The 22181-nt window shown below is 41.9% G+C and overlaps 1 protein-coding gene across 1 annotated transcript in view; it reads left to right on the plus strand.

The window, feature by feature from the left end:
• The first annotated feature begins 5440 nt into the window (after positions 1 to 5440).
• The window catches only part of tnmd (tenomodulin), a 42965-nt gene continuing 26224 nt past the window's right edge, over positions 5441 to 22181 (plus strand). The window contains exons 1-2 of the mRNA XM_083651624.1: positions 5441 to 5521; positions 9725 to 9859. Coding sequence (XP_083507750.1) covers positions 5471 to 5521; positions 9725 to 9859 — 186 coding nt within the window. The 5' untranslated portion in view covers positions 5441 to 5470. The remainder of the gene's footprint in view (positions 5522 to 9724; positions 9860 to 22181) is intronic.

Here is a 22181-nt window from a genome sequence, read left to right on the forward strand (position 1 = left end):
CTGTAAATCAAGTGCGATGTGGAACTTTTAGGTTGTTGCATTTTGCGTATAATAAACTGGAATGAGTTCAGATCGGTTTATCAGTATTTAGCTTTTCCTATGTACTGCCAAAAAAGCAAGAGAGAGAGAGAGAGCTGGGAGATGAGTGGATTGCATGTTTATGATTGACAGCTACAGTTGGATTTGTACATACTTGATGTGTTTTCTTATATCCTTCACCCCCCCCCCCCCCCCCCCCCCCCGTCACAAGATGTTAAAGCAGGACTAAACCCCAAAACACTTTTTTTTCCAGCTTTTAACCAATAGCTTTTGGGGTGGTATGTGAAGGATTCTGGTCAAAATCTTCACATTTTGAGACCAATCTGTTACAATTTTACAAACCCCTATCATTTCAGCAGCATAAGTTCCCTCTATGGGTTCAAACCTGCTTTTTTTGTGTCCTCAAATGAATGAGCGATTTGGTACATCGTGACGTCACGGTGGTATTTGCGCGTGCCCCACTCATGTGAAAAAAGATTTTTTCCCCCATGTGATTATTACTGTAGTTCACGCGGCGCAAGCCCTTTAAGAGCAATGCATCATGTGTAATGCCTACTGTGGCTAATGTTAGCAGCTAGCTAGTTATGTTACTGTACATGGCAGTAAAACGCAACTGAATGACCAAATTGATATAACTTTTAACCATTTCGAGTAACACTGTTTCCATACGGATCACCAGCATTAGTTTGTTGTTTATAACGTGGCTATATTCATAACGTTCAAAGCAGACTAGCTGGGGAGCTATCAGCTAGCACACTCACCAGATAAAAAAGTTTTAGGTGCAAGGCACAGGAGTTTCAATGGAGTAGAGAGAAAGAGCCAGCACTCAAAAATGTCCTTTGAAGCTTTATTCCGTTTCACCAGTACAACGTACGCGTTTCAGCAAGAAGCCTTCGTCAGCGCGTTCTCTATGATATCTATCTCTGATACACTGAAAATACTGGGAGGCGGGCCATAGCGTCTCTGTCGATGATTTGATTGGACAGTTCTGGGCACTGGCGTTGGCGTTGGCCAATCCTGGCGTGTTCCACCCCCAAATCGATTGTGTTCTAGTGCAAAGCGAGTGGGTTCCAGGACGAAACAGCCTCGAGCCAACTACGTTATTTTAGAGCAGCGCAGTAAATACAATATTCCTGGAATGCGAGTTTAACTAAATAGTTACATGCCCTCTGCATTCTACAACAAATAAAGACATTACAATTTGTTTTATTTTGTATCTTACATACTTATTGGCCAAGTTATGATAGTTTATGAGATAGGAATTCTGCAAGGGTACAGAAGGGAGTATATCTCCATCTTGCCTGCAGAGTTTTCAAATCAAGTAGAATACCCTTTTGACAGAAATCTGGGGGGTTTAGTCCTGCTTTAAGATACAATTCACTGTGTATTCTTTTTTGTATCTTTCATGTCAAGAAAGGCTAGCAGACAAAAATGTCATACAGTAAAGATATGCTGTCAATAAAATTTTTCGTCTCAACTATTATTTATTTATTTTATTATTATCACTAGAAATTTTGCGCACTTCACGTGCTAATTTGTAGGGTGGGGACTCTGGAGACGATGCGCCATGGGCACACTTTTATTTTCCAAAGCTTGCCTTCTTTCTTTTCTTGCAGCAGCGTGTTCCTTGAGGTGGTCTGGAAGTAGCCTGGGTAAACCCATCCCCCACGTGACCTGCTCTCAGACCTGTTCTCAGTCACTGATAGTGACTGGGAACTGAGAGAGCAGGTCACGTGGTGGCTGGGTTTACCTAGGCTAGTCTGGAAGTGGCTCCAGAGTGCAGTTTTCTCTCCCAATGGGTGCTGGTCCAGGTCTTCCGTCGTCTGGTCGTCTGGAAGTGGCTCGAGCTGGTCCATGCTGTTGTCACAGGTTTAGGCTTGATTGGCTGGGCTGTGAGCAAGATTTGGCTCCAAAATCGTGACTGACAGACAGACAGACAGTCACCGCCCAGTGCGTCCACCCACCTAGGCGTCATCGTGCAACTGTGTGCCATCGGCTCATACTACATCACAGTTGCTCGAGTGACATCACAATTGCTTGAGTGATCACTGATGACATCATCACAATCGTGAAACAACACCATTCACAGACACCACCCAGCACCCACATAGCCAATTTTAACTTAAGATAAGATCACAGTTGCTCAAATGGCATCACTGACATCACAACTGCCCAAGTGACATCACAGGTGAGCAATTCACAGTAGCAACTTTTTCCCCGTGTAACTGTGCCTATCCTGTAACTGTGTGCTAACTATTGATAGTATTGTTACATCACCACATGGCCATGTTGGTAGGCAAATAACAGGTGATTGTAATCAATTAGCAGGTGATTACAATCAAATGACAATAACAGCCAATGAGTAGCGTCATATTGGTAGGAAGATGCTTGTGACATCATGGGAATACAACTGCGCTACCAGATCTCCAATATTATTATTATTATTATGACATTGTTATTGTGACCTTTTGGGATGGTATGCAGGGTATGGTGAAGCACTGGTTGATAAAACGACTCAAAACGCAATATTCTATGCGTATAAGGAGACGGATGTTGACATCTGGTACAACTGGTAGCCAGCAGACATCAACAAAATAAAGTGAAGTGGACCTGCAGCCTTGACTGATGTTCATATTCAGCTATTTCTTCATGTGCTCTAGCAGGTATGAACAGCAGTGAAGGTAAATTACAGAAAAGGTCACAGATTACTGCCTCATGCTTAGCTAAAATTGACAGGGACTGGAGTTGCAAGCTACATGTGAGTCCATGTGACTTCTGCTTACGAGCCCTGATTTGCTTATATTTGGACACGACAAAACTAAATGCATAAAGTGCAACGAAATAAACTTTTCAACTAAGGTTGAGAGCAGAAAAAGAGAGAAAACTGTAGGTTATGATGGCACCCTGAGTCAGAAGGTTTCAAAGTACTCTGCACTATATGGATGAAAAAGAATTTGGATCTCATTGGATGACATTAGTAAGCATGCCCGGAGCTGTATACATTTTTACACAGCAGCCTCTAAGGGTGTCAGTGTAAAAGGAGCTTCAGTTGCTGGCTGTTATTTAAGCCCTCCCTTGTGGGCCCCTAAAACTGGTTCAGTGCTAATTGCATTCAAACAAAACAACCGAGAGGCTTCCTGCAATGAAGTCTCAACTTGCACAACTCAAAACATAAACAATGACAAACATGTATAGCAGAGTATGACTTTGTCTCTAACATTTGAGTTCCTTAATGAGCAACTTAAAATAAAGTCTTGTTTTCCCCTTGAAAATGCCTTTACTGCAGAGACGATAGTATTATCAAACCATTTTAGAGCAGCAGCATGTGATAGGCGACAGCTCCTCAGACTACCACTAGATGCATCTTTAAATCCTGTCCTCCGGCTATAAAAGAAGACAACAGATTACAGTCTTTGCTTCATTCCTATTTTACTTACTTATGGTATGTGCACAACTGCTAATTTTGTGCTATAATGTTAGCTTTCCCTTAATGGTGCTATACGAGGAATCTGCGTGATGTCACGACACCGCAAATCCCCCAGAACCGCGGCAGTTAACTAGTATGAGTTGTGCCAAACAAACGTTAATATCTCAAAAACTATACATGACATTACTTATATTTTGACTTTTTTGAGTGAGAGCAGAAGTAGCCCAAGAGTCTGATGTATAATATATGCATGTCGTGTTAAGGTTGTGTGAACTCTCACAGTTTTTAAAATGTAAAACAGCACAGTCGGAGCTAGCGTGAGCACTCAAGCCTGGCTCCATAAGGCCCCATTGCCGTTTTCCCCCAGTGACGCCGTTTGTTTACCAAAATGCTGCTCCCCTGATCCCTCATATTCAGTCACCACGCATCACCTATCATCCCATTTTGTGTTAAAGAATGCACCCAGAGATTATTGTACCTCTGCTGCTGTTTTTTGTTAGTTTTTGTTCTATATTTTTCCCCATTTTCTCCCCAATTATACTTAGCCAATTTACAGTACCCCTATGCTGCTCCACCCTCTGTCGACCTGGGGAGAGCCGAGAGCACCATGCTTCCTCCAACACATGTGCAGTAGCCAGCCGCTTCTTTACACCTGACAGTGGGAGCTTCACCGGTAGGACATAGCACGTGGGAGGATCACGCTATTCCCACCAGTTCCCTTCCAACCCGACCAGGTGCCCCGACCGACCAGAAGAGGCGCTAGTGCAGCGATCAGGACACATACCCCCAATCCAGCTTCCCAACCACAGGCACAGCCAATCATGCCTGTATGGACGCCCAACCAAGCCAGAGGTAACACATGGATACGAACCTGCGACCCTCGTGTTGGTAGGCAGGGAATCTACCCTTACGCTACCCGGACGCCCACCTACTGCTGCTGTTGAACATGTGGAGTGAGGAACAAACGCAGATAAGTGTATAATATATGTATTATTATGTATAAAATATTTTTATTTATTTATATATACTTCATAAAATATGACATATACATACATATACAGTAGTCTATGTATGTAGGAATATAGACAGTCAAAAGTTAGGAAACACCTGATTGAATGCACTGTTTTCCATGATCTTAAAGCCATTTGATCTAAACGCTTGAAATGTGTTTTTTAGATGAATATAAATAGTGAAGTTGAACTATGTGTAACCCGCGTTGTGCAGTCCCGCAGCAACTGGGGATAGAACCGGGAACCTCAGGTGTGGGAGGGAGGTGGAGGTTATAGCAAGGAGACTGTAAGCCTTTGAGCGCTAGCATCTCTTGAGGTGTCAGAGAGTGAGGTTTACTCACTGCACAGCACGACCTGCTGGCCACCGTTACATACTGTATGTAATATGTATGAATTTATTTCCAAAGCTTTAGCCTTTCCATCAAGGCAAAGGGTAGCCCCTTTAAAGAATCTAAAGCATAGTTTTGATTTGTTTAACACTTTTCTGGTCGCAGCACAATTCCATTTGTGTTATTTTATACTTTTGATGTCTTTATTATTCTAAAAAGTGGAAAATAGTACAAACAAAGAGAGATGTGGTGTGTCTAAACTTTTTGACTGCAGTATATGTATTTTTCCCCATGCTTTCTTTCATACTCAAAACTCAGTTTCAAGTTGGAATATTTTGAAAGTCGTGAACCAATATTTTCATTCAAGTACAGTGTTTGTTATTGTTTGTTTGTTTTTTCTTTTCAACAGAAAGTTTGTCTTTCAGCCTGAATCCAAAATATGGTTTTCCACCTTTGAAATGAGAGCAGGCTAGTGCGGGAGACATCTGCCTGGCTTATTATGGGTATCTCAAATGTTTCGGTAATTCCACTCCATCTGAAACTTCCCTCCCCTTCAGTGCACTCCCAAATTACCAATGGAAAGAAGTGGGACTCTCTGCCTCGTGCGGGGTTAGTATTTTCCCCAGCTGAGAAGAGTGGAGAGGATCCTTCTGTGGGCTTGCATCATGGAAGCCATCAGCTCTCAGTCCAGCAGCCAGCAGGTCCTGTGGAAAGATGTGAGTCAACAATGGTTTTTGTGGCTTTCTTTTCCATTGCTGTTCTTTTAATGTGTTTATATTTGTTTTACTGGCACTTAACATACTAATTTGACACACGGCATTGTCATTTAAGATCAATTCCATCATCAGTTGTCATACTGTGTTGGATTTTACTTTAGTTCAATAAAGCGAACACTTAATTGCCGTTTAAATTATATTGTGGTTGGAGGCAGTTGGCAGTAGTGGTTTAAAATAGAAAAAAGACAAATAGGCTTATTATGTCTTTCTTTTCTTATTGTGGCACATTTTCATTCCTGTGGTATTTGAATCTAAGCTTTGAATAAAATCAGATATCTGCATGGTTAATCATAAAGGAATGGGGCTTGGTCTCTTGCTGAGTGATCCTGCTATAGTATTTAGCTAAGCTAAGTGTTCTCAGTCATTTTTCCATCTGATCCCTTGTGGCTTTTCTCCTTGGCCCCCTTTCTCTTTCTTTTTTCTTTCTTACTTTTCCCTCTCTTATATTCAACTCCACCTGTGCCACTGCATTTACTTTATTCTACAATACCCCCACTTCTCACATGCAACCAGCTCTCAAATATACCTCGACCTTTCTTTATTTCTCACACTTCATTATTAAGTAGGAGAGGGGCAAATCTTTCCCTCTGAGATCTTTATTTTTCCCCTCATATTTCATTCGTTGCAGATCTGGTGGGCAATAGGGACTTGCCAGAACCTTTCCAGCACAGGAGTATTATTTCTTATGATAAAGTAGACTCTTTAACTGTCCATTACATTCCTCTCGCAAAGCAATGCCAATTGCTCCAGTGAAGGAGGAAAAAAAAAGTGGATTCAGAAATCGTCTGAGGCTTCATATTTCAGAATACCTTTCAAAGGATTATCAGATGCATTCCAGTGAATTTCACATTGACCGTCCTAATTATCATGCAGACCAAACCAGCAGACCATATCCATAGCTTGATTATCCTGCTCTCACACAAGTGGGCTGATATGCGACAGGGAGTGCGATGCTCATCCACTTTGCATCAACCTGCCCCACTGTGTTAAATAACTGCCTCTGCATGTTGGTTATGTAGGCTAGTGCTTCTTTTCTGTTGTTTTTCTTGAGGATCCTTCTTTCCACGATAACAGCAGGGGGCTCCAGGCACTCTTCATCCCAAAGGCTACAGAGCAATTGCCTGGCTGATTTTGAACTCCTGAACCCTTAAACACTAGTTGGCTAGCGCTCCACACTCTGACTCTCCATCTCTGCGCCTCTCTTTCTCTCTCTCTCTCTCTCTCACTCTCTCCATCCCACCTTCCTCTGTGATCATTCTCACAGCACAGGCAGAGGTTTGTCCTTAAGTTTCCACTGCTCATGCAACGTGCCAAGGGAGTGCAGAAGATCTCAGCCAGTTTTTTTTCCCCTCCTCTCGCCGGGGGAAATTCTTTATGTAAGGAATTTCTGGCTGTCTGATTATAGCCTTCTGTTTCTCATCATACCTTGAGGAACTTTGATGTGCCTCACTTTTTATGACTACTGTCAGACTAACATGTCAAAATGGAGAATAGCAATAACTAAGTAGCAATTAATAAATGAACAATTTGAAGGCATAGTTTTTAAGAGGACTATCTTGTAAATAATATGCAAACATAAAATATCTTATCCATTTGCCAGTGAGAACTTGGCAGCAGAATATTGACAATTGATGCTAATGTTGTGTTGCCAGCTCAAGTTGCGGCCAGCCCAAAATAATTTAAAGATTTGTTGCTCCAGTTTACATGCAACACACATTATTGTTTGGCACATTAATAAATCTGGATCTACAAAATTCTACACCTTTCCTTCTGAAATGGCATTAGTCGCCATCCCTGTTTGCAGTAGTACTATATACAGTTGGCTTTAGTATACTTCTACAGCACTGCAGTATACTTCTACAGCAAGTTAAATGTTTTATGGTCACTCATGATTCAGTAGGTGGCTGAATTCTCTGATGGAATGGGAGCTGAGAAAAAGTGGGCGGGCACTGTTGGCTGTTTTACCTGCTCAAACTAGTCTGACTCACCTGGTCAAACCTAGTTTGACTCACATATGAGTCCGACTAGGTTTATGAGTCACACGAAGTGTAAACACAATCAGAACCTTCGATTGTGTTTACACTTCCTGTTAGTCTCTCAAGCCAGACTGTCTCTTCTACATACAAGGTGTAAGGTGTAAGGTGAATAACAAGTATGAAATTTGATTTGATCAAGGACTATTTTGAATCACTCTTTTAATAGTGTACAAGTCAACAAGACAAAACAAATCAAAACAAAACACACAATGCCATTATTCTAAAAACATTCCTACACACACAAAGAAGTCAATATTTTAAAGTGTTATCCAATCTACTGCAGCCAAACTACGGTAACAACCTCAGCCACAATAGAAAACCAAGGCTGCTTATCATCGTGCAGATAAGCAACACCAATTTTGCTAATTGACGTTGGTTCAGCTTTTACATTATCTGCTTTTTTGTTGTCCTCCGAGACCTTCAAAAGTGGTCCGGTGTGAATGAGAAGCTTTCATTTTCTCCTGTTGGAACTCTGGGGGAACAAAAGACCATCTTTATTAATTTGTGCCCTTACAGTAGCTTGGGGAATTGACTAGAGCAGGGAGAGTTTTAATTTGAAGAAAACTTTCATAAATGTAACCTTTTTGCGGCACTGCAGCAGTTGGTTTTGCTTCATGTAATATGGAAACTGTTATAGCTTTGTCATCAATGGCATGCAGTAATTGAAGCAGAATGTTTGCAGAGTGCCACAAGTTGTGTAGAAAAGTTGTGTTATGTTAATGTTTTGAACGTCCATTCTTGTAGTCTTTTGCAACTCATCTGAAAATACTTAATGGGATGGCACCTCTTGAAGTGTTGAATACTGATTAAATAGAAAACTGAAAGGAAAGAAATGTAAAATCAAACATTAAACATGGAAATCAGCCTTGGTCAAATGACATAGGGTTTAATTAGCAATCAAATAAATGTCTTTCCAGTGCCATACTAGCTACTAACATCAAAAAACAACACGATCTCACAAATATTTGTGAAGTAGCAACATTGGTACACAGCGCAAAACATTCTAGTTTCACAATAACGGCTCTAAAATAGTTGAATGTTCAAGATTGAAGATTATTTTATTTGTCCAGAGGGAAATTTGTCTTGGACATACAGGCTACCACATGATGCATACAGTACAACAGTTAGTGCGATGACAAGAGAAAAACAAGTGCATAGCTCACAGTGCAAACATGTGCAAGCATACAGTTTAAAGTGCCTTCATTCATTCAAGTACATTCAACTTTGCTTATGACCTGAGTTTAGGAGACTAATGATAAGGGGATAAAGTAGTTTTTGTATCTGTTGAGGTATCTTTTCTTGTTTTTAATTGCAACTCTAATGTCTGCCAGATTGGAGCAGCTCATATTCTGAATAAAAGTCATGGGAGGGGTAGCCAATGATTTTCCTAGCTTGTTTTATTACAGTTTTCTAAAAAAGCATTTGGAGGGTGCGGTGCTCTCTCACCCCCATCACTTTCATTGCAGTATGAACCATTCTATTAATTTGTGATTTTAACTTCACTGATAAGTTGCCAAACCAAACAGAAAATCCATAATGTAAAATGCTCTCTATCACAGCATGATAAAATAACATCAGTACCCTCTGTCCGACCCCAAACACCCTGAGTCTTCGCAGGAAGTGAAGTTGCTGCTGGATCCTAGTGCACACAGACTTCACATGCACAAACATCACATGCTTTCGTACTGCTCAACTGGCATAATCCAAGTCTCCACAAGCCCTGAGATGCCGAGTTGACTGGCTGCAGCTTGATTGGCTTCCCGTTTGAATTTCGAACTTGTCCTGTGAATCAGTCACATCCAGTACACAATGAATTTTGATGGCAATAAGATCTCTATAGTGGGCATTGGCCATAACAACACATCACGCATCGCTGTGGGGCGCCCTCTAGTGGTCACCTCTAGTGGCCAAACAAGCGTTACTTTCTAACCATTTTAAAGCCGTTTTTGTGAAACTACATCTTTGGGCTGTGGACCAAGGTTACTATGTCACCATTTGTTTGTGAGACTGGCTTGCAAAAACATTCCTGCTAAGAAACAGCTATTTATTGTTTATCACTATCTAGGGATGCAATCTCCATCATATTTTGATACAATGTTTTCCACAGGTTGAGGTGGGAAAAGAGAAGAAGGCCAAGTACCGCACGTACCAGCGAGGGGCTCTGATTCTGGGTCTGGTCTTCCTTGTTTTGGCCCTAGGTGTTTTCAGCCTGAGATACCTCTGGAGTCCCAGTCTAGGCAAGGTAAGGCTAAATAATATCACTCAATGTTTGCTAGACATCAGCTGTATTGCGCCTGTCTGCGGGTAAGTGTAGTCTTGATGAAAGACAGATGAAAGGCACAGTGAGTTTCCACATCAACAAATCATTCAGGTTACATCAAAGATAAAGTACCAGTAAGAAAGATGGACAGCCAGACAAAGAGCTGAAGACGGTCTGGGCAGTATGCAGTGAATCCTGCTAGATTAAAAGATACAGTATGTGGGCTACATGTATGGAAAAGACAGCTGTGTTTTGCTCTGCTGATGTTTTGGCTGTCAGCTCTATAATTTTGTGAAATCTTCGACCAAACCACTGGCTTTTTTGCAGTTGCAAATGTTGCCATCATTTATCATTGAGTCTATTATCTACTCTCCATTCACATTGTAAACACCTCACAACGCCAGATTCTGATGCCTCAATGCTGAGCTTAATTGCTGTTGACCAGAGTGGCTGCACTAGGACTCGAGCCTCTTGGCGATATAATTGGAGTAAACTCTTGTCCAGGCAATTCATCTTGTAAAATCCAATTCAATCACTTTTGATGGAGAACATTTTCACTCTGCTCCTTTCCCCAGATTTTCCCAAGGGGGGAGGAAAAAAAGCCAATTTACTCAAGCACATAGAAAAAGATACATCAGTCATTTCACATCCAGAAATTGGTTGCTCTATATGTTCTGCAATTTCGAGAAAAGATCTCCAAACTACATATTTCTTAATTACAATAAGATGAGAGTAAAATATGCGATTAACTGGGCACATACTGCATCTTCCACTGCTGACTGCAAATAGATCTGCTTTATATATACAAATGCCTGGGAGTGAATAGGGGTCAATGGTAAATGTACCATGCAGAATATAGCTTGCTGTTACATCAATATACTGTGTTATGGATAATAAACATCAATTCAGCGACCTTCTGCCACTATTCTTCAGTTTCTCTTTGCATGAAGATACGAATTTCAATTGTTGACAGGCTATCCAACGCTTAGGTTAAACATGGTTCATCTGCACGGCCTGTGTAGACGCCATGGTATCGTCCACGTCCCCTCCCTTCAACATAGATATAAATCACCTTCGAGCCATCTCCTTTGTCCTTGTTAAATATTTCATGCCGGCGGTAGAGCAGTCATTATTTCCACTTTAATAAGCTGTGATCATTCTCACGTGGCACAAGAATGTGTTGATGGCAGAGGTTGCCCAGGCAATGAACATCAAACCTGCGGACCCTGGCTTTTGCTTTAATGGGGTCTTGAGGGGGAGGCTCATCCTCTGGCCTCCATCAGCGAGGACGATGGAGCCGCTTCAAAAGAGAATCACCTGTCCGTCAGATGGGAAGCTCCCTCCTCCGACGCAGTAAAGCACGAAATCTGGGGACTAATCTGAAGCGGATGCATGTAATATGTGCATGCAGGCAGATAGATAGATAGATAGATGGATGGATAGATAGATAGATAGATAGATAGATAGATAGATAGATATATACTCAAACTTCAAGGAAGAATACCTCACAGTACTAGAGACATAGCAAAGAGATCTCAAAAACACCACAGCAACGGCCGCTTATGATCAAAGATCTCACTACAACCAATAAACCACGAAAATCACGTGTTATCCCTTTAACTTTAGTATTCTAATAGCGTTAAAACCACAACACGAGAGCCACAAACTCGTCAGTGTCGGTCTGTTGTCGCAGTTCACCACGGCAACGTGACCGCTCCCGCGCCCGGCTTTGTATAAATAACCATGGAAAGGTAATTTGCTTTGTGCATTGTATTTCAATATGACATGAGAACCACTTGGGAACTTCTTTTAATTACCTCCAAACATATGTTGTTAGAGAGGCCCGGGGAAGATGCCGCTGCCATCATTTCCTCTGCCAGTGTGTTTGAGTGTGCATGTATGCATGTGTTTGTGTGTGCATTGGCATGTATTGCATGTATTAGGGTGTAGATTAGAGCTGCCTGCATCCTCCTTTGGCTTATGGCAAATCTCTGTCTCAGTGTTTACTATGTGCTCATTATTGTTCTGGGCCACAAGGCTCACTTGGGGATTTTGCCTCCTTGTAAATTAATCCTGTGTTATTACCAGTTTACATCTGCAACTGCATGGAAATGGAATTTGGCCAGTGAATCCAAATAAGAGAGTAGTATGCAGCATAGTTTTTCCTAGATAATATTACTTAAAAAAACACACGATATTGTCTCAGGGGGGTTGGGGTTTGGGGGTATTTTTGAACATGTTTTTGAAAATGCAATCAAAATACTTTAATACAAAAAAACTCATCAATGTCACTATTGCACAACAACACCACACATCAAAACTGTCCATGTTATTGGTGCTGATATGTTTATTCTTAGCCGTGTTTTGTTAATTCATGAACCACTTTGAGTAAGATTATCTTGCCAGACGCAGAGTAATTATGAACCTGTGGACGTCGTAAACCAGTTTTTTTTTTTTACCTGCGGAACCTTGAATAGCTCACAGGTGCTGTTGGAGAGGGTATGGGCGAAAATTGCCTGAGAAATACATGAATGTCAGACCTAAGGGAAGTGCTCCATTATTCAAGCTGAAATTGCATTGCTCACCTTGATGCCTTTCCCTCTGCGGTCCCATGGTAGCCGTTGAGTTGTCGCTCCTGATGGCCTCTTAAAGGCTTCACTGTCAGGCCCGGTGTCTTTAATGAACAGCGCTGCACCTGCTGGCTTTGCACTGGTCACCGGTGTATGGCTTTCCAAGGCCTGGATCCCCCCCTTGTTTATTTATTGCTCGTGCCCCGTGTCCACCCGAGAGTCCCCTCCGTGTCCCGCTGTCCCTGTGCTACAGGGGACGGAGATACAAGATTTCATCATCATTCTATTTTCCCGTCATGCTCTGCAGCTATTTTTTTTTTTTTGTATTCTTACTTTGTCTCCAGGAATAAAACCAGGCAGTCTTTTTACACCCCGTTTGTTTACTCAGTCTCATGTGGAGGAATTATTATTCTGGGGAAGCAACAGGGGCTTATCTAAACAGCTGGTTTGGCAGGAGCTTCTGGGAGTCCCGTCCCTCACTCAGTAATCTTTTCTGATTTGACACGTCAAGCTCGTTCATTCATTATTAGCAGGCCAGCGTCCGCTGCTGTTTCTCCCTAGCTGTTAAATGAGGCCGCGACGGGCTCCCTCCTAAGATGATGCATTATGCCTTCTACTCAGGGAACACAGGAAAGAGGGAGGGGATGGAGACCGGGAGGAACAAAAGAGAGTTGTTTTAAATTGTTGCCAGTCGAGTGCCCGAGGTAGGGAGGGTTCATGTGGCACATTGCCTTCGTCTGGGATGGCGACTGCTTATACGTGCGACAGCACTGCGAAGCCCCTCGGGGAGTATTTATCGTGCCATACAGCATTTTAGTGTGTTTGTGGGTTTTCTTTTTAGAAGCTAGAATAAAGGGGCTGAAGCGAAAATCAGCATTTTAATTGCTATCTGTTCTTCTTGCCAATCCGCTAGCACCTCGTGTGCGGCATGTTGTATGTACAGCTGGTAACGCACACAAATGCCCCCTATCTTTCCAGACTGTTTCTCACTAGTCTCTGTCTCACCGCTGTGACTGCCAAGTAGACTCCTCTGCTCTGTTGTACAATTTAAAATGTGATTGAGCTTTCACATCCAGTTTCACTCTCCCAGTATGTCCGCTCCCCTCAACATGCAATTCACAGCCACAACTCTCTCAGCAGACTGCAGAGCCTATACAGTGTGTCTGCAGTGTGTGCTGTCATTTTTTTCCTTCATCATCTGCCCCTTTTCAACGTGAGATCAGAAATTCGAGTTATTCTTTTCAATATGCTGTGATGGATCATAATGAATTTAGGAAAGCAATGAGGGAAACCTGTATTCTGATACTGACAGAGATGCTCTTCTATACATCTGTCACCACTTAAACGAGTACGCCCCCACACATGTTGGGAGTTTATTAGGCCTTTGGTTAACGTATCCAATATGTGTTGAAAGGCTTGGCGCCAAACTCATCTCTGTGTCTCTCTGTCCAGTGTGCATTCTTCTAACACCAGAGACGATAGAGACAGTGCAACTTCCAATCACTTCCTGTGTCTGTGTCACATAGGTTTCGCCACTGCCACGCCCCCTTAGGAGACTAGCCCCCTTAGGAGACTAGCAGCAGGTCCTGAGTCTATTGGAGTTAATGGGAGAAGTGAATCTCAGGTTATGACAGATTATTTTGCCCCATAATCATCAAAGTAAATATTGGGCCCATTCTCCACAAGTCACATACATATAATTTACTTTGTCTGAGACCTGTCATCAACACATTCTCGCAGATGTACTGTAGTAGCTAAATCTGTGGTTGGAAAAAAAAATCTGCAAATATCTTAGTTACAGTTATCAATGGCCAGTTTTGTGTTTATATGTGTGGTGTGTGTGGAGTTTTGGGAACTCACGATCTCTAGCTCAAGTTAGCTTAGTACGTCAGCACAACACTTCAAGGGGAGAGGTGACCACGCCCATTTAGGAGATTGATAGAGTACCATTTCATACTATTGGCAGAGCCTGGAATCAGGTATCTATCTATTCCATCATCTATGCTAACACTTTAGTGGGCCCTATCATCGTACAGGCGCTATTGCTTACGCACCGGTTTGCGCCTTAATCCGTGCCTTATGCTATTGTCCCTGCCTCTTAAGGCAGGGACAATAGCAGTCAGCCTCGCGCAAGTGTCAATTTGCGTTCCAGGTGTTCCTGCCGCCAAACGCATCCCCACCTTACGGGAGCATATTGTAATGATTTATACACACATATCTAAACCAGCAGGCTTGTTTAAGGGATTGATCAAATAGACACAAAATTAGACAAAAAGATGCACTTTCGATGTCAGAGGATCTCTCTCCCTGCAGGACTTTAAGCAGAACCTGTGCTGTTTAAAAAGGAAGTGAGTAAAGTTATCCAAACAGCAACACTTTCTGTGCTATTGATTCATAATGGACTACTAATGAATATAGGCCATAGCATAAAAAGACCTGTGTTGTCATACTTTGAAACAGTGCGTAGACATGATGTTAGCAGCCTACACAGAGATGATTTAGGTGCCAGACAGACAGTGTTGGATAAGGTGACCAATGGGCCGAACTCCCAGAAAAGTCAATGGAGTCCTCTAAGACCCAATTTCACTATAGAGTTACTTAAAACTATGTTCAACTATTTCACAATACAAAACACTGTCCCAAAAATGGAATTCCCTCAAATTATACTTTTTTAACACTTGAAATGCATTCTCTCTCAACACTTTTGAACACATGTATAATTGTGCAAACGTATGCCACTCAAAACATATTACAATACATTTTAACCCATTTCCGATTGTATTGGCTATATTTTGAAACATCAAACACGTTTTGAAATTTGCCGTAATGTGATTTTTGTTTTTGTTTTTCTCATGGGCTGTGTGTAGTTATTCAGAACTCGCCACCTCTTATATGATGGATGTCTGTTGCTGCTCTACTGATCTGATCTGAGCTGGATACTCAAAGGTCCAATTTGCCCAGCAAATGTTCTTGTCTTTGTCAGTTGATGAAGATAAAGCTGGTGAAGATCCTGTTCGTAGGAAGATGCTTGTTTGGATTTACAGAAAGGCTTCATTGTGTTCTTCTCACCTGTTTAATCAAGAGAGACCTATGCTATGTTTTGGGAAATATAACTTTCTTCTAACCAATATCATTAAAAGAATGTCACCAAAAATGCAAGAAAGTGTAATCTGAGTCTCAGGGGTTGCAAGGCCAGGAAATAATTTCCAGTCCAAGAACCACTTAAAACCCATCCAATAAGCTCCCAAACCAACCCAGAATATACTTGCCAGCATAATTCTTTGTATTTAGAGTACTAGCGTGCTCGATTCCTAGGTTGGAGACTCTGGAGATGATGCGCCATGGCTGCAGTTATCTGCAGGCTCCCCAAATCATGACTGACAGACAGACACCGCCCACCCACCTAGGCGCCATCGTGCAACTTTGCGCCATCTGCTCATACCCACAGATCTAAAAAATATGGACAGAGCTATCCCATTGATTTTGGTCTCCCGTTTGGAGTTGATTCGTTGGCCATCGCCAGCTTGCTTTTTTGTCAGCAGAGTGGGAGGGAATGGGTTGAGTCCTTGCGCAGCTCACTTGAGATGGGTTACCACATCACAGTTACTCCAGTGACATCACTGATGACATCACAACTGCCTGAGTGACATCACAGTTGCCCGAGTGACATCGCTGATGACATCACAGTTGCTTGAGTGAAATCACCGATGACATCACAATTGAAGTGACATCACTGATGACATCATTTCCGTCACAAATTGTGACCGACACCACCACAGACACCATTTGGCCTTTTAACTAAGATGAAGTCATGAACAAAGTTATGTTAAAGTTAAAGAGAGAGGATAAATCAATCAGCAGTTCTCTTCAAAAAGATTATTTATTGTGATGTTGCCTTGGGATCTAAACCTCCTCAAATAATCTATATCATCTAATCTCTCAAGTAGCAAATTCGGTGGATTTACCTGGAGGAAAACTGATGTAAACTTGTAAAGTCGCCTAACTGAAGGGAGAAAGAAAAAAAAACAGACCTGGCAACCATGAACTCAGCTCAAAGGATGACACTTTTAAAGCACAAAGTAAACATCCTAAAACGCATGCCATAGATCTTTAATAGGACAACACAATGTTGGCTGTGAGCTACAATGGCATTAAATTGATCACAGGGTAATTTAATTGCACGGTGTGTGATGTACTGTAGATGGCAAGTTATCGTTTCAATCAGCTCTATAAATGAAAGGATTCTGAATCATGTAAGTGCTGCATCAGAAACAATGAAATGAAACAACTTTCTTTTTCAGTATTATTTCGTCATCTGTACACAGGGATGCAGAGTTGTGGGCAGTAACTAATTGGGACTCAGGTCCTTTAGGAATCATCTCTCATTCAAGTCACACATCGCTGAAGTTATAACCCCCTTCTCCTCTTTTCACCCCCAAGGTATTTTCACTAATTTTCACCTCTACCCACCTAAGCCATGGTCTTTCACCTAAAGCACTATGCCTAAATTGCAACTGTATTATACTCCCATGGGCTACTACTGTGGTATTGTGGCCAAGAAATTTGTTGTTCTTTTGTTGTTTGTTGTTGTTTTTACGGTTCTTTGCTTGATTTTGTTTTGTTTTTACCATTACCCTTGAGCCTTTTTTAGCACATTTTTCTGCAGCAAAATTATTCACAAATACATTTGTAGAAATGTTAAGGTATGAAATTCAAATGACACAGCAATGATCTTTACAACTATTCAACCCTTTGCTTTGTTTGGGCTGCCTCAGGGGCAAATGAATTCAACATTTCACATCATATATTATTCAGACTTCAACTTCATGTTGTAATTAGGAATTGAAAATGCCATTTTCCTGTGATGGTTCAAATTGTTCCTAAAGCTATCTGGCATTTTAAGGTGACTGCTGTGGTCTGCCTTCAGTGTGCAACTTCACTCTTCCAAAATATAATGTGTCAGCTTGGTTTGCCATCCGTCACCGGCCAGACATTCCTGGAATCAATCGCAGCTCTCTCTGCATGCTGCAGCACAATACATGAGCTTTTTCATCAAATGATAGAAGAGTTAATTAATTATGATTATGTGAATCTATTGTTTAAAAACCATGCAAGCATTGTCAACAAGGCACATATCCTCGTGTATTCTCCTTCCCAGACTAGACGGGAGACTACAATATCTGTCCCTGTGTGCTTTATCTGTCTGACTAGTGAATTAATTTACTGTTTGCCTGAATACCACTGCATGCCAGCATAGCTACGTCTATATCTGGACTATTTCCTGCACATATAATTCGTTGCAAAAGCCCGCTCTACGTTCCACCCCGAGGCTCTGGGTAGTTTATAGCATCAAGCTGTCAACCCTGATGATCGCAGAAACTGCTTAATTTGGACGATCAATAAGGCACAAACAAGTTGTAATAGAAGTTAAATGATAGTCACAGTGCAGTAATGATCTTTGTAAGATGAGGTGTTTTATAAGTTTATTCTTTGGACAAGTAAGCCAAAGTGACATTCTTACACCACTTGAGAACCTGCAAGCTGCCTTGCTCAAAAGTGAAATAAAAAAAGAGTGAGATGATACAACAAATCTGACGCGATGTGGTCTTTGATTTATTATTTTGTCCTAACAGCAGAAAACATTGAAAACCATTAATTTGCTCTTTAAGTGTTAAAACTGCACATTCATCTTAAGTTGATCATCGTAATGTTCCTGCCTACTTTGTTGATAAATTTTGTTGATAAATGGAATCAAATGTGATGCTCATGTAACTGAGTGAATCAGCTCCGATTCCTGAGTCCCGTCAGGTAGCGAGTAGGTTGGTTAAACTCACTCCACCAGTATAAAGGCATGTTAATCAGCTCTGCCAAGGGAGCTGCCTCTCTTGGTGCAGTGGTTAGCGTGTCTGCCTTGCAAGCCGAAAGTCAGCAGTTCGAATCCACTCCTGGGCAAGCCTTTAACATGGGTTGTGCAGTGGCGCTGGAAGTACTTTTAGGTAGGGGGTGCTGTAAGGAAGGGACTCTCGGTGCAAGGGCAGCACCGAAGAAAATTTGACGTTTTTTGGACTTTTAGCCATATTTAGAGGAATATTTAATTTTAAATTAACATTAGGATTAGGATTATACTGTTATATGTCATTATTCAGTATCTTCTCCTTTTCTCACTCACTTTCATGTAACCACCTGCTCTCCCTTTAGTCGTTTTACACTACACCAGACACCAACACGGGCATAAACACTGAACTTATTATTATTATTATGGAAAACCAGATTATGATGAAAATCAAACACTTTTGAAGAGAGAGCGTATGAAATAAGATTAGAGCTGGGAAGCACAAACTGTTTTTTAATGCATTTTGTTGCTGTTATAAACACAAGACAGCCAAATCCAACAATTTCGAAAATCCCATCTCTTGCCACCAGGGGGTGCTGCAGCACCCTCAGCACCCACCTTCCAGCTCCCTTGGGTTGCTGCAATTACCATCAAACACAAACCTACTAATGCTACATGCTACTTATTCCTTCTTGAACTACTTCCTACATGGTGCTACAGTACTCTAGTCTATCAAAATGTCTTAGCTGTCATTGATTGTGTTGCATAGTTGTTTTCTCACTGTACTGTTGACAAAATGTGATATTGTAAGTCGCTTTGGACAAAAGTGTCTGCTAAATGACGTAATGACATTTTTTTAAATCATTTATTTGATTGTATTTATTTATTTATTTATTTATTTATTTTTCAATAGCACGAGACAATATTTAGCTGTAAAATCACAGACCACTTGACCATTGGGAGCATGGTGTTCCTCCGGAGGGTCTTATTAAAACGAAGGGCAGACTAGCACCGACTTGCAACCCGCACAGGGGCCAAGGGCCATGGCAACAGACCAAGAGTTTCTCATCTGTACATCGTCCCAGTGAGATAGCTCAAAATGTCTCTGCATCGGACTCACACACTGCGCCTTTTATTGTCTCTTCAAGGCAGGAGCAAGGTGTACACAATGCTGGAACAATTACGAGTCTGTAAATCTCCCAGCAGATCTCTGAGGGACCATCCTAACTGTCTGCCTTGTTACAGGCATACTGCAGCTAGCTTGTTGTATGTGTAATAAGGCAATGATGAAATGGTGGTGGGGGGGATTTGCTGCTCTGATGTTAGCAGATGTGTTGCGATCAGAAGACAGACTGTGACGTTCTTGTCGCACTGATTCCAACAAATCCGGACTAATCCGTAAAAGTCTACTGAAGCTGCTGTTAGTGGGGTTTGTAAAGGAAACAGTATTTTTATATTTTTTGCCGTAAACTGAATGTACGGTGGACTGTGCTGTTTTAGATGCAAAATTGCAAAGCTGACAGTCTAAGACTGATACTCCACACACTAACTGATAAACACCAGAGTCACTTTATTGGCATCTGTAGGTTATTTGTGAGTTTAGATGTGGCATATATCCGATATTGAGTGAACCTGGGCGCTAGTAAATGGAAAGCATTTTGCCCTTCTGAACCTTGTGAAGTTCAGTCTTCATTGACTTTTCACAAAATGCTATTTAGACATAATTTTTTTTATTGGCTTAAGAACTTTCGAGTTCCCATTTGCCACTAATGCCGTTCATCTGGCCAAATTATTACCATGCATCTACATTAAATGATCCGAAATGCAGCCTTACAGCTCGCACAAGCTGTTTCTTAAATGCCACTTAGCTGCAGGATCCCAGAGTGTCCTCTTGTTGATTTATTAGGAGGTAGTATGGCTGGAAACCAGCAGAGCGACAAGGAGACGTATCCGCCATAGAGGTCACTCCCCATGGTGACTGTCTGCCTCATAGTTGAGAGGCTCGCACACATTGCCTGCAATGTTTGGTCTGTTGAAGTCTGTTTCTCATTCATAGATATGCATCTGAGTGTGTCAGAGTCTTCAGGGGATGTCTTTGTTGAATATTTCATAATACAACAACTGCCCTTTTATCACGGAAGATTGGTCGTACTCAAATAATGGAAATGTGTTCACCTCAACAATAAGCAACAGGATTCATTCAGCGCTCTAGACGAGGAGCAGGTTGTTCCTCAGCTCAGCATGTGGTTACTCAGCAGGGGAAGGGGTGAAGGCAAATGCAATGAGGGACTTCTTCTTCTTTCATGTATCATCAGATGGCCAACTCGTGCAGCCACGCCCTCGTCTCCGGTCCTAAGTCGAAGAGGCCGGCTTCTGAGGGTGGGCTGTATAGGGGGCAGCCGGTGATTATGTGCTCGGCAGTCTGTTCAGGCTCGCCACACCCGCATGCCGCACTGACCGATAGGCCCCACTTCTTCAGGGATGACTTGAAGCGGCCGACCCCAGTGCGTAGGCGATTCAGCGAGGTCCATAGATGGCGTGGTAGGTCTTCTCCTTTTACACCGCCTCCTGGGTCCTGGATGTACCGGTGGATGCGGGAGGGCCCAACCATCTCCCAGGTCTGTTTCCAGGATGCTGCCAGCCAGGCGTCAATGAGGGACAATGACGGGACAGAAGGAAAAGACAATGAGGGACAATGACGGGACAGAAGAAATGAGGGACAATGACGGGACAGAAGGAAAAGACACATAGCAAGACATAGTGAACAGCTAGGACCATGGCCGTTGAGTCTTTGAATATTTCATTTTTACACTATTTCTGGTTATTGCCGATTCTTACGGAAACCATATCCATTACACAGGCTAGTGGAATTTGTGGATGTGACATCATTTGTCATGTCCTGAAAAGGTGCTTTTGTACCATCTTGAAGAAGACCTTATGAAGTCGCCTCTGGGATGAGAAGTTACAGACAGCATTTCCTCTCTCTCCTTTTAGCTACTAGGGTTAAGGTAGGCTAGCTTAGCAGATGTCGGCTGCTTGGATAATCCTCCCACTGGCTGCGTCAATTTTTGTCCGGCGGCTCACTCTGCACTGTGTGTTACCTCTTTCAAAATCCACGTGCAACTGCAACAACAATGAAGCTAGCCATCCAGCTAGCAGCAGAACAGTAGCATGTTTATTATGGAAAAGTAGTGCTAATGGTGTAGTTCCACATCATTTCCCCCCTAGACAACAAGCTCAATTGTCTTTTCTTATTTATTTTTACTATCCGAGCTCAAAAATAGGTTTTGCCAGACCAATCTTCCATGCTTCAGCAAAAACAACATAATGTATGTGGAGGTCTAAGTGACACGATTCGCCTGATACTTTAAAAAGACGACCAGAAATTAGTTAATTGTTTTCTCATATGCAAATTTCAACTTTCAACATTTCAACTTATAAAATATAGCATATTATACAACTTTGTGTTGTGTATTTTCGAGAAGTCGGCAGTGGAGATATCCGCACACCAATATCTCTGGGTTATAAAAGCCTCAATAACCAGTCCACATGCTGAGATCCAAAAAATAAAATAAACACCTCTTCAACAGACATCTGTGAGGTCAAGTGCTCAAAGTGCAAAAAATAATAGGTGAATTTAAAAAGCTCTCAAGTTTGTCTTCTCCTCCCAGGACAACTTTTTGATGTCCCTTTTTTGTAAATAAAAAGTCCAGGCAAATATATTCCCCAAGCTGTTGTGGAAAGACAATAAAACCCTTTGTAGTTTTCCCTTTGATTCCTGTTGGCGTCACAGAGACAAACAGCACATCGGACAACAATATGTCCCCGTGCCTGACTTTGTTTCACAATAGTGTTTTGACCATGAGCAGACAGCATCGCTCCCAAGTTCCCTCACCCTCCT

The sequence above is a fragment of the Poromitra crassiceps genome (genome assembly GCF_964638095.1).
Source record: "Poromitra crassiceps genome assembly, chromosome: 15".
Classification (NCBI taxonomy): domain Eukaryota; kingdom Metazoa; phylum Chordata; class Actinopteri; order Beryciformes; family Melamphaidae; genus Poromitra; species Poromitra crassiceps.